At 44.6% G+C, this 19,405-nt stretch overlaps 1 protein-coding gene across 6 annotated transcripts in view; it reads right to left on the bottom strand.

Moving 5' to 3' along the window:
* Window positions 1–19,405, bottom strand: part of SNX31 (sorting nexin 31) — a 63,590-nt gene that overhangs the window by 20,408 nt on the left and 23,777 nt on the right. For 3 of the 6 annotated variants that reach the window (XM_024756526.1, XM_024756527.1, XM_024756529.1), the window contains exons 5-10: window positions 18,234–18,344; window positions 14,761–14,955; window positions 13,873–13,963; window positions 12,827–12,914; window positions 9,633–9,702; window positions 1,409–1,501 (exon numbers count right to left, since the gene is read on the bottom strand). In XM_024756526.1, coding sequence (XP_024612294.1) covers window positions 1,409–1,501; window positions 9,633–9,702; window positions 12,827–12,914; window positions 13,873–13,963; window positions 14,761–14,955; window positions 18,234–18,344 — 648 coding nt within the window. The remainder of the gene's footprint in view (window positions 1–1,408; window positions 1,502–9,632; window positions 9,703–12,826; window positions 12,915–13,872; window positions 13,964–14,760; window positions 14,956–18,233; window positions 18,345–19,405) is intronic. The other 3 variants (XM_024756528.1, XM_024756530.1, XM_024756531.1) reach the window with 3 other exon arrangements.

The raw sequence follows: 19,405 nt of genomic DNA, 5'->3' as shown, positions 1-19,405 counted from the left end.
CGCAACAAGAGAAGCCACCGCAATGAGAAGCCTGTGCACCACAAGGAAGAGCAAGCCCCACTCACCGCAACTAGAAGAAATCCCATGCACAGCAATGAAGACCCAATGCAGCCAAATAAATAAAACATTTTTAAAGAAAAGAAAGGGCTTCCCTGGTGGCGCAGTGGTTGAGAGTCCGCCTGCCGATGCAGGGGACACGGGTTCGTGTCCCGGTCCGGGAAGATCCTACATGTCGCGGAGTGGCTGGGCCCGTGAGCCATGGCCGCTGAGCCTGTGGGTCCGGAGCCTGTGCTCCGCAACAGGAGAGGCCACAACAGTGAGAGGCCCGCAAACCAAAAAAAAAAAAAAAAAAAAATACAAATTTTGGTAGAGTGAAGCAGCATGGTTAAAAATGGCATTCTTACTAAATTAAGAAGTTTATAGAGCAGAAATGTCCTTAGAATCGGTAACTGTATCCAAAGTAGTAGCAATATGCTATCCATCAAAATAGAAGCCGTAATTATAAAAATTTACAAATCCACAGAGAAACTGAACTTCAAAATTTCTCAGACAAAGCTGTGGTGGAATACTAAGGGGGGAAATACTAAATCATGGCAGTATATGATTTTTCTCTTTTTTTGCAGCTCATCATTAAAATTCTCATGGTAGACTTTGAAGAATTACTTTCTATATCAACCTAAGTATAAATGAGTCCTCTAAATTTGTTGGCATTTTCTTCAAAATCAGTGCTTTGGTGGTGAACACTGGTTAAGTATAAAGGATAAAAAAAAAAGACAACACAATGAAGCAAAGGCCAATTCTTCTGTTAAAATATGACTTGTCAGACTTGTATATACTGCTTGGGGGAATGTGAGTTAGTACCATATTTATGGAAGCTTTTAAAATGGACATTTAGAAATATATCCTAAAGAATAATAGAACATGTATTCAAAGACAGAGGATGTTGGCTGCTGTGTTCAGGGACTTTCAGCCAGGAACCGTACCAGGTGTTGGGAAAACACAGAGTATGTATAAATTAGACTCAGCCCTGGGCCTCATGGTGTTCGCTGCCAACGTGATTTATAGCAGCAAATCCTGGAAACAACCTGACTTCCGATAATAGGAAATTGGTTGGCTAAATGATAACATAACTATAAAATGGAATACTCTGTGTCATTAAAAATATTAAAGGTCTATATTAATGAACCTGGCAAAGGACTCACAATATATTGTCTGTATTTTTTAGAATCTTTAAACAATAAGCCTTTATTAATTTTATGAAAAGAAAAATCAATGAAGGTATTCTCATTTTTAAAAAGGCCCCATTTTTAGTGCTTCATGGGTTTATAAATTACAGAAACAGCTCAATTCCAGTCTGTTTCTTTAACTCCCTCCCAAGAGATTTCTCTTGGTGCAATATTTCATTCACCTTAGTTTGGTTGCCTTCTTTCTGGAGAGCCTCTAATTTCTGCCTCTGCACCTCTGTGGGTTTGGCCCATTCTTTTTCAATGTCCTGTATTGCCTTAAAACAATATAAGTTATAAAATTAGCAAAATTAACAGAAATGAATTAATCTGACAAAAACATACTCGTGTATAAAAGGCTATAAAAACAGACCCAAGTGGACACGTATAAGGATTTAGCCTGTTATAAAGGTTACTTTTTAAATTAGTTGGATATGGGAAGCAATTTCTCAATGGTTTGGGGACAAGTGGTAGCACTTAGGAAAGAAAATAAAATTAGCTCTTTCCCCACACCACCCAATCCAATAAACACAGATAGGTTAAAGATTCGAATGTAAAAACCATAAAAGAACCAGAAGAAAATAAAAGGTATTTTTATCTTATCTTGTGCTAGGAAATACCTTTCTAAGATACAAAGATAAAATATCATATAAATGAATATATAATTACATAAAAATATAAAAACTTCTGTATCTAAAACCACCAAGAACAAAACTAAGAAGCAAATGGCAAACCAAGGGAAGTGACTACATCACATGTGGCAAAGAGTTGATCTTATTTATGTAAACCAACAGTAAAAATGTAAACATCCCTAATAGGAAAATGGACAAAGGATATGTATCAGCAATTAATAAAAAGGAATTCCAAATGACAAATATAGATTGAACCTCACTAGTAGTCAAAGAATCTGTTTGCCTCTCAAATTGGCAAAGACAAAAAATATATATAACATTCAGAGTTGGCAAGGGTTTGGAGAAACAGGAAGTTTCATATAGATCTGATGCAATTTAAACTGGTAAAATTTTATGGAGGTGACTTGGCGTATAAATCTAAAACCACCTATAGGCATGACAAACATAGACGTGGGGAAAATGTACTGATAAGGCTATTACTACTATTGTTTGTAATACTGAAAATTTTCCAACTATTAATAGTGGCAAACACATGTATAGTGCTTACTACGTGTTAGGCAATGTTCTAATTGCTCTAAAACAAAAAAAGTCAATCCCACCCTCTCCCGCTCTGGTAACTACTAATTTGTTCTCGGTATCTATGCATGTGTTTTTGTTTGGTTTGGGTTGTTCGTTTATTTTATCATATTATTGATTGATTATTTCATTTATATTTCAGTGAAATCATATGGCATTTGTCTTTCTCCATCTGACTTATTTCACTCAGCAAAATACTGAGTGAAATACAACATGTCCATCCATGTTGTCACAAATGCCAGGATTTCATCTTTTTCATGGCTGAGTAGTATTTCAGCCAAGGAGTGCTCAGAGCCACCAGAAGATGGAAGAGGCAGGGAACAGAAATTTCTTCAGCACCCTGAGAGGGAGCATGGTCCTGCCAGCACCTTGATTTCAGACTTCTGGCCTATGGAACTGTGAGAGAATAAATTTCTATTATTTTCCACCGCATAAAGAAAAATGTCAACCCTTACAGCCACCCTATGAAATAGGTACTATTATGAAATGCCCAAAAATAGGTGATTGAGTTTAGGTACAACCAAATAATAGCTTATGCTATCATTTAAAACTATATAGAATATTTAACAACATGAGGAAAGTCCGTGATGCATTGATACATGAAAAAATGTCAAGTTACAAAATAAGGGCATAGTAGTAGATCGTGATTTTTTTTTTTCGGTACGGAGGCCTCTCACTGTTGTGGCCTCTCCCGTTGCGGAGCACAGGCTCCGGACGCTCAGGCTCAGCAGCCATGGCTCACGGGCCCAGTCGCTCCACGGCATGTGGGATCCTCCCGGACCAGGGCACGAACCCGTGTCCCCCGCATCAGCAGGCGGACTCTCAACCACTGCGCCACCAGGGAAGCCCAGATCCTGATTTTTATAAAACAAAAAATATATATAAAACAAAAGCCAAAAGACCTTGTATCCACACTTAGGAGTCAAGAAAATGGATGTACATATGAGCGAAATGTAGTGTATGAAATAAACACATCAAAAAAGTTGAGTTTATACGTATGATCGATTTAAGATTTGGGATGATGTTTACTTTTGTTTTTGAGCTCTTCCATATTTGCATATTTTTATAAGATGAAAACAATCTTACAATTGAAAAACAATTAAAAATGAATATACTGTTAGGCCCTTTTTGCTCAGCTTTGGGTAACTGCCACCAGCTAGCTTTCCCAAACTTCAGCTCCCTGATGGGCTGCTCAGTTCTGTTTCCTAATCTGCACTGATGATTTAAGCAGAACAACACTGGTCTTAAAGAGAGAAATCACCTGAAGACAACTTAAGCCCTCAGCAATTTCTTCTGTGCTCTTCCCTTCTTTTCCTGGCATCCAGCCTCCCTTACCCCTTTATCCCGCCTGGCCCCAGGGCAGGCTCTGAGATCAGCTTTCCATCTCACCAGCTACATACACTTAGCCAGTGCTATGCTGCCATCATGCTTTAAAAGAGTTTTCCAGTGGTCCTCAGGCTGTTAACACCTCAAGGAAAGAGTCTGAGTCCTTTACCTCAGTGTATCTTGTCCAGTGTCTTACATACAGCAAAACTGCAAACAATTCTTTGCCAATTATCAGCATTTATTTATATCTTAGTCTGAACGTAAGTCTATGTGTTATGTCCCTCGTATCACTGAAGGACAGGTTATGCCTTATCTCCAAGAGGAGAAAGAAAAGCTGAATAAATTTTCGACGTTGTTCTTTAGGTTGGAGGAAAGGAGATAGATTTAGAGAGGAGAAGAAGAATAACTACTATTTGTTGAGAACCTGTTTTACGTAAGTTTTCTCATTGACTTTTTCCAAACTGCTCTGTGCGTTAGGAACATTTACCCCCATTTTACAAATGGGTAAAATCAAGGTCCAGAGAGGTTATGACTTCCAAGACAACCCAGTAAGTAAGTGGCAAGGGTTGGATTAAAACCCAGATCTGACCACTCCACTAATCCCTCCTCCTATTGCCCAAGACACTGAATTCTGACCATGTAGGCAGCTACACACCCCAAGGCTTTCTCCTCGTTGCCAACTATTCTCAAAACTGAACCTAGATACCACACCAGAATGGAATCGGCATGGGTGTGAAGAAGAAAACACCTTTTTCTTGCCAGAATTCTACTTGATCTTAGAGCCCTGTAAGGACTCTTAGAACAGGGCAACGATGTCAAAGAGAAACATGGCTAAAATTACAAGGCAAACAGCAATCATGGTGGTTAGTATGTAAGTACTAACCAAAGATACATCATTCATCATTAGAAGATCTGGGAGTCTCAAACACAGAGATTTACATGTCCTACAGGAGAGGTAACATAATGTTTTTGTTTTATACCTTTGAAAACCTTTGCCCCTGATTATGACTTCAGAAGTCATCACTCAAATGTGTTATATACAGTACCTCACTCCAGGCAATGAGAGAGTCAAGTTTAGATAAATGTCTCTATTCAGTTATATGGTTCCCCGAAGACTGGCTGATGGAGACTCACGCGGAACCTAATTTTTAAAATTGCATGAAATCACGTAAGTCAAGGTTTTCATGAGCTTCAATCACACATATGCTAGTGCCCTCTGCAGAGGCTTTTGTAGTGAGAAATGGAGAGTGCAGGCCTTTTTAAACAAGGCATCAGCCACTTGTCTCCGGGTGTTTGAGGCTGAGCAGAGCAAGGCCAGGGATGTGGGAGCAGATTGGGCCCATACAAGGGCACAGAGCCATGGGGGTATTGGGAGGCTAGTGGTCAGCCCACACTCCCCGTATCGTACCATGGGCCCTGATGCAGGGCTGGGCCTGCCTGGGGGAAGGGGCACCTTTTTCTAATGTGCACAAATTGTAAATGGGCCAGTGGTGGCCCTGCTGAATGTAGGCCCAGAATTGAGTGAGCCTTCAGTATTTTTTAGAAAATCCAGAAACTTATACTTCTATACGCAATCTTCCATTTTGCTTAACGTCACTCAAATTTTAAAAAAGAGGGGCTTCCCTGGTGGCGCAGTGGTTGAGAATCTGCCTGCCAATGCAGGGGACACGGGTTTGAGCCCTGGTCTGGGAGGACCCCACATGCTGTGGAGCAACTGGGTCCGTGAGCCACAACTTCTGAGCCTGCGCGTCTGGAGCCTGTGCTCCGCAGCAAGAGAGGCCACGACAGTGAGAGGCCCACGCACCGCGATGAAGAGTGGTCCCCGCTCGTCACAACTAGAGAAAGCCCTCGCACAGAAACGAAGACGCAACACAGCCAAAAATAAATAAATTAATTAATTAAAAAAATTTTTTTTATAAAGAAGGAGGAAGGAAACACCTTGCGGGAGCCCATTTGGCTTGTGGGACATCACTGGACATGCTTGCTTAAAAAAAAATTGAGAGTATTCCTTAATGGTTAATTATGATGGCACTGTTATTTATCAGAACTCCTCAGAACTTTTTCCGTTAACTTTTTATTTTATTTTATTTTTTGCGGTGCACAGGCTTCTCATTGCTGTGGCCTCTTCCACTGCGGAGCACAGGCTCCGGACGCGCAGGCCCAGCAGCCATGGCTCACGGGCCCAGCTGTTCCGCGGCACGTGGGATCCTCCCGGACTGGGGCACGAACCCGCGTCCCCTGCATCGGCAGGCGGACTCCCAACCACTGCGCCACCAGGGAAGCCCTCCATTAACTTTTTAAAAGGATGATTGCTTCTCACTCACATATCCTAAGCACTCAGGACACAGTCTGTGCCCTTGGCCATTCAGTGTCTACCTAGGGAGATAACTATGTGAACCAGTATTCACAATACCAGGTGCGGGCACCATAATGGAGGGAAGAACAAAATACCATGGGGGCGGGGAGGGGGAAGGCAAGTAAGGCTTCGCACAGGAGGCAGCACTGTGGTTCCCTCCCTCCTGCTGGCCTGGGGCCCCCTTTCCATTTCTCAGTGGCTCCGCTCGAACTCAAGGAACGATAATGGCACAGGTTATTATGACATCAACTACAGGTTTTTGAAGATTTTGCCAGGCAAAGAGCTAAGGTTTGAATGTCAGTCTGTTAAAGCTGGAAGAAAACTTACTTAGAGACTATTATTAGTTCAGCCTCATCGCTTCACAGGGAGAAATTGTAGTTCCAGTTCTAGAAGGATGAAGTGACCGTACCAAGGTCACCCAGAGAGAGAGAGCCAGCGACAGAGCAAGTGATAGAATGCGTTTTTGAAACTACAGTTCAGTGTGCTTTCCATGAAGCCATCTTTCCCCCAGCTATAAGAGGAGGAGACACCATCGATATCTCTCTGGTTTACAACTCCTTAATGAAGACAGGTAAATATCGTATTATGATGCTAGCAGTTCCTAATTCTCACTACTCTGTATCCCTGGAAACCATGCCACAGAAACAATATTAGAATTAGGTGATGCATTCTCGATGAAGGATGTGCTGGCAAATAAACCAGACACTAATAAGGTATCATAACAGCAAGAATACAGTGGCGCAGAGCCTCAGTAAACATTTAAAATGGTAAATTATGTTCCAGCTACACTGAACATGGTTATACGTGGATCAAAGTGGGATATGAAACGAGCTCAAAACTATATCCTAGCCATAAAAAATACCATAGTGAGCATTAACTATTTCATAAGTGATATTTTGATTTGCCTTCTTAGAATTTAGAAGAGTTTCATGGAAATCATTTACTAGATGGTCTTGGTCTCTTAAAAAATCACCTAAGGAGAAATGTGTATTAAGGTTGTGAGTCCTGTGACATTCTGGCTGCTGGGGTCTGTTGTGTCTGTTCAGTCATACACCCAGGTTCTCTGCCCTGTGCTGAAAAAGCCAAGGTCCCTGTGTGGAGTTGGTGGTCTAGTAGAGGAGATATATACACAAATGATGCTCTATTTTGTCAAATGGATGATTCCACTGATTTTACAATACGATGGTCTTGTGTGACACTAAGAAAAAACACTGCCAATTGAATTATAACACAGTGCCATGTGGCAGTCCTGTGCAGTGCGTAAACTGCTCATGTCAGTCTCTCCCGGCTGGTAATTGCTTTCATTTCTTCTGAGGCATGTGGCAAATTCTCTCACCTTCAGCGGCACTGCTCAGCCTGTGCTAGGCAGTCCTTTTGCTTAATCTTAGTATAAAACAGAGCAGTTTCCTCTTTCTGGGAACATAAAGCACCTGGTTGTTGCTTTGCGAGAAAATGTGAAACATGGAACTGTGGTCATTTCTTCAAAGAATGAACATTTGCTTTTCCAGTATAAAAGGGAGCCCTGCCACCCACTCTTTGCCTCTCTGTGTGAGCAATAACTCCCATTCCATGCAGAATCATACTCTATGAAGTAAGTTTAAATGACAATTAGACTCAACACATATGTCAACAACACACGTAATCCAACTAAAGGGAAAACAGTATGAACAGCTATGTATCAGTTAGCTATTGCTGTGTAACAAATGACTCCAAAGTAAAGACTTGCTTAAAATAATCCAATTAAAGCAATGTAATTGCTTAAAACAAAACCAGAAGTCACCTAAGGAAGTATGTGCTTTTCCTCTTCTATGCTCTTTCATAAACCAAAGCATCAAAATCCACCCTTTCACTTTTTTGCTACAACCAAAGTACTGCAAGAGGTTCTATCAATGTTTCCTTCTCCCCTTCAAAGCTCATTAAAAGTAATGTCTGACCCGACACTTCTCCCCTCTCTTCAATTTTACCTCCTTAGTTTATGAAAAGCCACAGACTACAGCAGCTTAGAACCGCACTACATAAAAGCCACCTGCAAATGTGTTAAATCCCTTTTCTAAATCCTCCACGTCTAAGCCTACTCAATCCTTTGTCAGCAAACGTTATTTTTTCTTTTTCTTAAAAATGCAGATGGTACCAACTGCCTGACAGAATTATTATGAAGCTTAAATGAAACAATGCATTTAAAACAGTTATGAGGGGCCCGCCAGGAGGCTTAATGCTAATGTCATGCTGGGAATAATTCTAGTTTCTGGAGATACAACAGTGAACAAAACAAATTCCTAATTTCATGGAGAAATCATTCTAGTAGGGACAGAGACAGTAAAAAAAAATGTTATATATAGTGAAATGGTGGAAATGCTAAGGAGAAGATAAAGCAAGTACGTCAGGATGTGGGGTTTAGTCTGAGGGAATAGAAAACTGTGGGAGGGTTTGAACAGGCCACGAGTTCGACCCACCATTCTGCTGCTTGGGAACAAACTGAGGGATAACCTCATGAAACACCTTAAAAGAAGTTTCCAAACCTCCCTCCCACAACTGGCAAGCCAGGCCTGGGAAAGAATCAGGCCTCCGAAGATGCTGCCTCATGAGGGTGAAGAGTGGCGGGGAGCTGGGGAAGCAGGCAGGAGCTGAGATGGGGGTAACCAGTGGAGCATCACAGAGGCAGCCTCTGCTGACCACGGCTGAGCAGAGCCTTCACCACGTTAAGTCGGGCAAGGAAAGGAGGCCAAACTCTAAATTAACTTTTCTGGAGACTGAGGGGCAGGGGTAAGGCAGGACCGACTACATAATTTGCAGGGCATAGTACGAAATGAAAATGCAGGGTCCCTTGTTAAAAAATTAAGAATTTCAAGATGTGACAGCAGAGTATTCAACAAGCCTGGGGCCATCTGAGCACGGAGGGCAGGGGCAGTGCAGCCCCACAGGCCACTTGCCCATGAGGCTGGCCCTGGGGGCGGGTACGCTACTTGTTGGTTTAGGGAAAAAGAAGATTATGCTAAAGTGAAATTTAGGGACCATGCGTGACTTTAAATTAGCAGGGATATCCTTTCCCTTCTCATGTAAATTAGCCTAGGTGATGGAGTATCAGCTGCCGATTTGGAGAGATTGTTAGAATGGGGTGGAATTCTTTTCCCTTTAAACTCTACTTCTTTAAGAATATTTATCTATTTATATTCCATTTATTCAGTTACTGTGGTTAAAATATACATAACATTTATCATTCTAACCATCTATAGGTACACAATTCAGTGGCACTAAAAACACTGACAATGCTGTGTAACCATCACCACTCTCTATACCTAAAACATTTTTATCATCCCTAGCAAAAATTCTATACCCATTAAACAATAACGCCTCCCCTTCTCCCAGCCCCGTGTAACCTCTATTCTACTTTCTGTTTATATGAATTTGCCTCTTCTAAGTATGGAGGTAGAATTCTGACTGCCACACGTATTCTGTAATGGTTTCAAACTCAAAAGTCCTATAGTATCTGGTGTTCTGGTAGCTCTTGGTTCGCCTCACCTGCACGTAGATCAAATCTACAGCTGCTCTGCAGTCCATCAGCCTGGAGTCGAGGGATGGGTCCAGGTACCTGCATGATTCAGGAGCATTCAGTTAATTCATGACACGGCTAATGGGCACACCTGGGAGTACATGCTCTCTGAAGTGGTGGTCCTCGACGCCTTAAACCAAGGCCCCCTCTTCTAGCAGAGCCACAACCCTCTGCTTGCCTAGTCTTCAACTGTCCTCCCATCTCTTCTGTTTCCTATTGTCCTCATATTGTAAGCTTGCCTGGTGGGCTCTGAGAATAGAAATGCAAAAAAAAAAAAAAGCTTGAAGGGAATGGTGCACATCACTGTTCACATCCAGCTCCCCTCTTGGCCACCAAGTCTTCATGCCCTCTCCCCACCCGCAATTCCTGGCATAACGATCTGCCCTGTACCCAGGCCACGTCATCTCAGGCAGTGACCTCCTCACCAGACTTTCTGCCTTGGTTGTGTTCCCTCAGTCCCACACTCCACATTCTAACTGGAGTGGTCTTTCCCAAGTAACTTTTCAGACTCTCATAGTCCCAGGAGTTAGAGCATTTATCCTGGTTGCTCCCAAGACCCCAATGTCATTTCCAGTTCCATCTCTGGCCTCTCTCCCCTCCCCCACACTCTACATTCCAACTTTGTTTTCTCTTCTCTCCCTCCACCCCGAAGACCACCCACCTCAGCAGCCTCCTTCCCGGATCCGTGCTTCCTCAGCACGCTGAGTTTATCCTGATTGCTGCTCTGATCAAGCTGATCTTGACATCAGGTGTGAAGACCCCTTAGATCAGTGCTGGGTCCTATCCAGACTTGCCCCTCTGGACCTTGGCAAAGGGACTTGCAAATAGCAGAGCCTCATGTCTGTCTAACAGCTCTAGAGTCGTCAGCATGAAGTGAAGTTACAAGTACTGTGTGAGCCCAGTGGCCTGCTAAGAACTGACAGAAACCACCAAGAGAGCGTGTGCCGGGGCTGCTCTATCGCCAGCCTGAAGGCACAGGTGAGCAGAATCAGGGCACTCAGCAGTGGAGGGGGCGGAGACAGTGGGATTGACACAGACCGGGAAAAGGATGAGAATGTCGCTTGAAGATCAGCTTCATTCTAGGGGCTGGGGAGGAGAAGCGAAGTATTCCTCCCTGTATTCCACTTAGCTATTTCACCCCTTCTTCCCAGGTGCCCTGTGTGGCAGAGAATAGCAACTGTTGCACCGAGTTGGAGAACTCCCAGACCCACCCCAGACTGCGGCCCTGCGAGGCCAGGGCAGGTACCCTCTGGTCTGGAAGGAACTATAGCATCTTTGGAGAGACGCACCAGGGAATTCACAGACAGAGAAAAATCCCTAAAACTTGACTAGGTCTCACTGCGAGGCCTCTCCAGCTGGGAATCCCACAGCTAGTGTTAGTCAAGCGAGCCTCCCTGCTCCAACCCAATAAGACCTCACTCTGGACAGAGGGCCAGGCACCTGCGCGATCCTTTCTCCAGGCTCTCCCCTTCCAGTGACCTCATCCTCAGCTCTAACAGCTGAAGTGGGACCTCCTTTCCTCCCAGTCGGTCCCCAGGAGCAAAGGCAATCTGCCCGGATCTGAGATACAGGCTGGTGATGGGGTAGACATTTTGTCTTGCACTTATGATCCAGAAGTTATCTATCTAATGAAGACATAGGCAAAGCCCAATTTCCAATTCAAGCTTCGAGGTGAGGGACAGAATCCTCATCTCTTCTTTGATCTCAAGTTCTCTGGAGAGCCCATGGACAAAACAGTCTAAGCCCCAGGGATTTGGGGGGTGGTGGTGGTTCCTATTATCATCAATATAACAATAATAGACATGACCAAAATTCATTGAGCATATAGGATTACTTCATTTAACTCACTATAATCCTATGAGATAGACCCTATTATTATTATTTCCCATTTTACAGATAAAGGAACTGAGGCTTAGAGAGCTTGAGTATCTTGACTAAAGTTCAGCTAAACCCTGCGGTTCACATACTCAGATCCCGGGAACAACTATGCTTAGCCACCTGTTATTATGGGCAGCTTCCAGAAGAATAACTACTCCCCAAACTCTCAGACAGAACTGCATGCTCTTCCCTTTCTCAGGGCTCCATGCCACAGGTTTTGACCGTTTCTCAGAATACTTTTGAATAGCAGTATATGAACTTCTAGCCTTGCTGGGAATCTTCTTCCAAAATTCAAAACTACAGCCTGGAGCTCTAGCAAGGCATCACAAGGTCAAGATATCTACTATTCCTCGATGTCAAAATGCCTTTCTTTAAAAACTTCTGTGTTCAGATTACAGATGAACTGGGCTGGGCAAGAGTGAGCCAAAGAAGCAATCCAATACAGCCACAGTAATAAACATTGGGAATTACGGATTCATTCCCCCATTCCCCCATTGTTATTTTGTTTGTTCTTCAGAGGACCCCTTGTTTCTGCGAGAAATAAAAGTATTTCCTGCAAAAATACTGCAGATTTTTTCCCTAGATTGTGTCCTATTAACCGAGGAAAATATGTCTGGCTCTAGTAAATAAGCATGTATTGTTGGAATCCTTTAGGAATATAAACCAAATACGTAGAGTTCAAATTCACTGTGAGGGAATTCCGTGGGGGTCCAGTGTTTAGACTCTGCATTTTCACCGCCAAAGGGGGGGTAGGTTCAATCCTTGGTTGGGGAACTAGGATCCCGCAGGCTGTGCGGCATGGCAAAAAAAAAAAAAAAAAAATTCACTGCGAATCAGCTGAGTCCGCTCTTTGCCTTCAGGGAATACCACAGTTCAACAGATAAATCAGACTTGCTTGTAATCATCAACAAAGTCCATCAATTAAATACAGTCAGTCATCTATTCCAAAGCAAACACACGACCTATAATTCCTCACCATTACCTGCTTCAATCCCCAATCCCCCTACCCACAGCCTTACCTTCATGGCTGCCACCCTCATGATAATATCCCTCAAGCTTTTAACTTGAGACCAGTGAAAGTCATCCTCAACGTCCTATTCTTTAGGACAAATGTTCTGGTTCATTCGCTCCTTTCTTCTCTTCATTGCTTTCCTGGACCTTCCCCAAACTCCTGAGCTCCCTGGAGCTGTCAGGCTGTGAGCTGGAGTGGGAGATTCTGACAAGCTCTGATCTGCAAAGCTAAGATATCCTGAGATACCTTCTGTCACCGTAAATGCTTACTCACCACTTCCTGAGTCCAACCTTGAAGTTTTCCACTTCAGAACTGCGAAGGCTAACATAAGGGAGTTCAAAGTCCACCAATTTTTTAATGACTAGAGAAAGGGAAAAGAGTCTTATTGGTTGAAACAGCACAGATAGTTTTCATACAGTGTAGTGCTTTAAAATGATAAAATACAGCATTACTATTGGAAGAATAATACTGTCTTATATTTATATGTAATTTTTAACTTTCTGAAGTTCATTTTAAAAATAAGTAGCATTTGATCCTCATAAAAGACCAATGGCTTGAGTAGGGGACATTTTCACTGTGATACAGATGAAGAAACTGGGATTCAGAGAGGTCCAGTGCCACCACCAGCACAGCACAGCTCCTGGTGGCCAAGCTAACTTCCACGTCCAAATCACCTCCCCACAGCTTCTGAGGACATATGTAAACTACTCGAAGACAACTGATACCATCTCACAACAAAAAAAAGTTGTAATATCTAGAAATGCACTGTAGAGAAAAGCAAAAGCTATATGAAACAATGTCATTGGTCACTATCTCACTGCATGTATATATTTTTAAAGAACCTAAGAACTTATTTATATCATCCACATTTCATAGCAAATATTCCTTAACAAGGAGATATTCCTTAACAAGGTCTGATGGGATCTGCTGATGCCTGGAGTCCAGCACTCCATCCACAAGGGGGTTGTGGCGTGGCTGGAGAGCAACCCCCAGCGTGCAGGGATAAAGGTGCACCGGACAGCAGCGCTGGGGCTCAGGAGGCACAAGAGGAAGTGTGGTTACTGGAGAGAACTGATGTCTTCTTCCTGACCACACTGCCCCTCTGGAGCTGCTCAGCCCCAGCTCACTTTGAACAAAGGCACAGCCCCCATCCCCAAATGTCCGGTTCGGGGGCTGAGAGTTGTAGTAGAGACCACACACTGGGGCGTTCCCCTGGGGGGTGAATGGCCCCTCAGCTGCAACCCCACACCTCCTGGCTGAGTGCCTGCCCACACCTGCCCACCTCATCTCAGGCTGCCTGCACTTCCTTCTCCCCTTACCAGACAGCTTGCCCTCCTTGTAAGACCGAATGAGAAATAGTCCAAAGTATCCCAGCAGCTCCTGACACAGTCCAATTTTGTGTGATACCACCTTTAACCAAAGATGAGAAAAAGGAGGGAAAAGTTAGGAGTGTCCACCTGTAAATATCAATAAAAAGAGCTTTAAGGGGGCAGTGGATATTAAGAGAAATCTTTCCCGAATCTAAAAAAGGTTTATACTCATTTTAGAAAATTTAGAAATTTTAAAAAATTACAGTGAAAAAAAAAATCAGTCCCCCCAACAATAGACATGAACTGGCCCCAGCTGAGACTGGTTTGTCCCATCTGGGGTAAGGACTAGTCTCCCAGATTGGTTTGGTCTCTATTGTCCACTGGAGGGCAGTAGCCATTCTCCAGGATCATCAGCCCTTCTGTAATACCTGCCCCTGGGGCCCACACTCCAATCTACCTTCCCTGGGGGCTGGATTACCAGATATTGGGAAAAGGGATGTTCCCCACCATTGGCTGGCATATAAAAGTGTACAGGCTAATGTCCGCCTATGACACTCCAGGCCTGCTTCTCTCTGATGTCTGCTGTGATGCTCAAGTCTAATTTGTGTGGCTTTTGCTCAGTGAAACCTCAGATCCCGGGCACAGGCTGCCCTCATTTCATATTCCTCGTTGACCTTTACCTCAAACAGCTTTCATTTCAACACCAGTGTTTTCATTTTTCCCAACTGGTCACGAGGCTGTAATCTCGGAACATTTCACATCCATTCACCCTCCCTTAGTAGGAACATTCATGCTTCCACAGGCTCTTTCCCTCTCCGCTCGGCCAGCCCACCCCCTCTTTAAGGCTGGGTTTCTGGGTGATTTCTTTGCATGCCTAGTCTGAATTCACTAGATCACCTCTGCAACCCTCTGCGCGGGGGTCCACCTGTATATGGCTCTGTGCGTGAGCTGACCCTTTGACCACGGCTCCAAGTTCTCTAGGTGGCAGTTGTACGAGGCTGAAAGGGGTACTTTCTTGTCCGAGGTCTGTAAATTACCTTGGGAGACAGTCTGATTAGGTGGATGGTATGAGTAGGTGTTCTCAGTATAGCTCTGAAAATAAAGAAGAGCCTGGGAACTTTTCACAACTTTGACTCAATGTTTATCCCCATTCTCCTTTCTACCTTACTCTCTTCCCCATGCCCTTGCAAAACAAAAACAAAAACAAAACAAAGCAAAACCCTGAACCAAAACACAGGGCACCTCTGTGTGTGGGGCTGAGTGTGCACCAGTGGTGACAGACTGCAAAGTCATCTTCTCCTAGAGTAAATATGAACCCATGCCCACTCAAATTAGATAAAACAGCGAGCTTACATGCCAAGGAAGAGAGAGGAGTGGGAACGGAGACACTTTCTATAATTTATAAAGACATAAATACAGACACCTTTCGAGGACGAGAAAGCAGTACAAAAAGAGACACAGTAGTATTTCCTTCTTAGCAAATGTTAATGATGCTTCAAAACACGAACACCACCGATACAACTACATGAGCACAAATGCACAGAAAGCAAAAAAGAGATTTTAGTTTGTTGCTGGTCCTTAAAGAGCCCATCAGGATGGCCGGAGAAGCAAAGTGAACGTGGTGACAAGTATGCTTGAGAAGACACGGACAATAATTTTTAATTACAAAATGTACGTTACATTTTTATGTCAGCTAGAGAATTTCCCAGCCCCTGGAAGAGAATTGACATCTGTGCCTGGCCAAGTGCTCGCTTTACCTTACACAGAAACTCCTTTACTTCATTTTACCTCCAGTGCTAATGACGTCCATGCCGTGGATTTGAATTTCTCACGAGCCAGTGTGATGGAAGACGGGAAGTACATTTTTCTGAGGTTAATGTACCTCATTCGACTTCTGCTATCAGTTACAAGGGGAACTGGACAAGACAAGTGGTACTGTGGAACCCTAGACTTACTGCCCTACTCAATCATTATTCATCACTCCCTCTAACATCATACTAATAATGATGAGAACCATACTCGCCACTGCTGACGGACTGTGAGCTATTGCTATAATTACTTAGACATCATTTCAAAAAATTAAATAACTTACCCAAACTCACGTGTAGCAGCTCTGTAATTTGAATCTGGGACTTGTCCTAACCCCAGCAGATAGGAGACCCCATACTCCCACCAGCAGCCAACTTGAGCTACAGTTATGTCTAGTTTGGCCAGCGAGCCCAGTGTGTGTAAAACATGTCAATAATGGTGTCCTTGGGCAAGGCAGCTGCTCTCCGGTTCTCTGAGGCCCAACCATTTCCAAATGAGCTTATATCCTACAGCTGCACCTCTGACTACCTGCCTGGCCACAGGGTACCTGAGTTTGTGGTCCCTACCCTCACTATTACTGTCTCCTCCTCTTTCTATTACGTGTCTATCTCCCACTTTGTAAGTCCTGGGAGGGCAATTTAGGGAACTGTGTTTCGCGTTTTGGGGTCTCTTGGTATAAATCCACTCAAGTGTTAAGCATCAAGGGCCCTTGATAATTTCTAGAAAGAGCATTCTAGAAATCAGTACAGATTAGCAAGACTGGAAGCAGGGAGATTAGTTTGGGAGCAGCTAGGGGCGTGGGGATGAAGAGGAGAGAGACTTGGGATGTACTGTCAGTCGGATTTGGGGGGTGAAGGAGGAGGACCCAGGGTAACTTCTCAACGGATGGCCTCAGCAACCAGGTGGCTGCTGATACCGGGCAACCAGGTCACAATCCTGGAGCCAAGAAAAGGGTGTATGTAGTGACTTTAGTAGGAAGAAAGGTGCAGTAATCACTCTTGAGCAGAGCAAGATCTAGAGGAGTATTTCCTAATCTGGGGACTCAACCAGGAGGGCGTAGGTGGGCTCAAATCTGCAGGCTGGGAAGGGGAGCCATAATGCAGGAGGAAGTTCCCTCAGTCTCAGGTAGAGGCAGGCTCAAGAGCTGGGAGCCCAGCAGGGAGTACTTCCGGTCATCGGCTCAGAAGGTGGCAGACACCAGGACCCTAGCACAAGAGATTTCCGTCCTTGGAAAGGTCCTAGAAACTTTCCGACTTCCTCCTGTTTATAACTTCTTATTCTCCCTTGAATGTTTCTCTGGAGGATTAGAATTTGTGAAAGAAATTCAATCTAAATGGAACCGGAGGATATAAGATGGAAAGCCCCACAAGTGTGCCTCAGGAAGACAAGACTTAAGGACTGAGAGGCTGATTTCCCGTAAATGCCTAATTCACAGAAAACAGATAATATTGGAATTTTCTTAAATGATAGAGAGTTAGTCCGGGGTTGCCTCATATCAGCCTTGGGAAATTTTGCTCATGGTTTCCAGAGACCCAAACAAGATATGACCCAGGTCAGGTTGGTCTCACAAAATAAGTGGAATTCAGCTTTGTTTGTGTGACCGGACCGGTTTTGTCTGCTGGGGTAATTTTCAAATCTGGTCTCCATTTGTTTTGATTTTAGTAGACTCTAACTGAACTCTTCCTTCTTTACATTCCCAGCCCATAAATAAAGCCTCCCCCAAACCCTCAGCGGACACGCCGGCAGCCTTTCCAGCTTTCGCGTCCCCAGCTGCAATTCCTCTGCTATTCCTGAACACGTTCATCTTCTTGACAATTTTGAGCTGCCTCATTTTACCTTTTTATTTAAATTGACAAACTAAAACCCTCCAAAGGCAAGGGACCTGGGAGCTGGCCCTACAGCAGTGTGTGGGCGAGAGAAGACAGAGTTCTCTCCGAAGCCCAGCTCGAGGAAGGAAGGGCCTCAGGGACAGAGCTGGTAATGGCTGCATCTGGAGAAGGAAGGATGCTTTCTGGGTCTCGTCCTCTGAGTCCTCAGAGAACCGACCAGAACTCGGTTCTGGCCCTGTGGACCCAGGATTAGAAGTGCTGGGCATTGGTTTCAGGGGTTTTCCCCTGTGAGGGAGGAGGGACCACTCTTTCTGGCTTTGACAACCCCACTGTCACTCTCTACCAGAAGTTGTCACCAGCCTACCTGGGTAGTCTCATCTGGGCTCCACCCTCCCTCCTGCTCCCGAGTAGGGATATCCCGTAATAAAGCACTAGGCATATGTGCAGGTCACATCCCTGGCTGAGTTCCAGAGAACCAACAACAGCCTTAGCAAGGACCTGAAAAGTTGATGCCCAGAGAGGGGGAAAAAAACCCAAAGAGACCCTGGGGATTGGCTGTAGCTGAGATTCTTCCATCAGTCCGTCAGCAGAAGCCAGCATCTCTACAGATAAGTCATCCAGAGTAAAATGATAGGCAGGAAGCTTATGGAAGGTAACCGTATCCTAGTCCCTGCCTTCAAACAGAATGATTCCTAAATTCAGTTCTGGGGCTGGAATTTGGATAGAATTTACCTCTAGGACTCTTTCGGCAGTATCTGATGTTAGAATTTCGACTTTAATGCTCCTTCCATCGGGCAGAAATATATCCAGGGACGCTTTCTCGGTAGTGATGCTAAATGTGTCCTATAAGCAAAAGGAAGCACAATGAGCTTTGGCGCCCTTCTGCGGGGCACATCGACGCAGGAGACAGTCATCTTCCTCTCTGTGGGCCCTTGGGGCATACGGTATCCAAAGCAAATGCAAGCCAAGTGCAGAGATTTGGGGGACTGGTTTTGGGGGTGGGGTGGGGGTGAGGAGAGGGTGGAGAGGAGCTCAGGCAAAGCAATGACATGCAGCTTGAGTAATTTCCCAATAAACAAGGCATCTGCCTTAGGGAAAAAGCTTTTGAGAAAACCATCCACGTGACTCTTGGCCATCCCAGATTTTAACTCTCATATTCAATATTGCCAGGCGTCCCTAAAACTTTGTAATATGAGCTAATTTATGGTTCTGCGGCAGCAAAACTCTGAAGCTGCAAACTTTGAGACCTGTGTGGGGATCAGGTCTCTATCTGGTGAATGGGCACCCAGCTAAGGGGCCAACACCCCAGCTCAGCACAGCCCTGCCTGCACTTTCGCATTCTGGCCTTCTGTGAGGGGATGCGTGTGTGCCAGAGGGGACTGCGAATCCGGGGACCTGTGAACCTCTCGGATAGAGCATTCTAGGATGTCAGAGACATGCTACAGACAGGGGAAGCCCGTCCGAGTTCAGGAAGGCACGAGGCTGAGGTTGGCACTCAGTTTCCTTAGAGAGAGTGACCCTGACGGGGAGGCAGGGCCAGTGGCTGCCCACGCGGGCCTCCAGGGCAGCTGTATCTGGGGGCGGCTGTTCTCAGTGCCTCTGAATGGGACCCTGTCAGTCCACAGAGCTGCTTGTCTCTGGGAGGCTGATCCCGGTCACAGCGTTCTCATCTCAGGTTCCACGATGGACTAAACCCTGACGCAGCCACTGCATGCAATGCGTTCCCTTCTCTCCTAGGCATTTAGAACGGCACTAGTGATGTGTCATCCTGGGGAGAAATGAGAAAAGAGCCATTCAGATCATTTTCTGTGTTCTGAGCCTGCTATATAAGCCAGAATGTTAGTAATTAGCAACACAGTTTGTGGGGATGGGGGCGGGGGGTATGGGGGGGGAGGCAGTCTCTG

The sequence above is a fragment of the Neophocaena asiaeorientalis genome, unplaced genomic scaffold (genome assembly GCF_003031525.2).
Source record: "Neophocaena asiaeorientalis asiaeorientalis breed wild unplaced genomic scaffold, Neophocaena_asiaeorientalis_V1.1 scaffold29, whole genome shotgun sequence".
Taxonomy (NCBI): domain Eukaryota; kingdom Metazoa; phylum Chordata; class Mammalia; order Artiodactyla; family Phocoenidae; genus Neophocaena; species Neophocaena asiaeorientalis.
The sequence above is the reverse complement of the archived record's forward strand: the minus strand, read 5'-3'. Positions and strand labels throughout refer to the sequence as shown.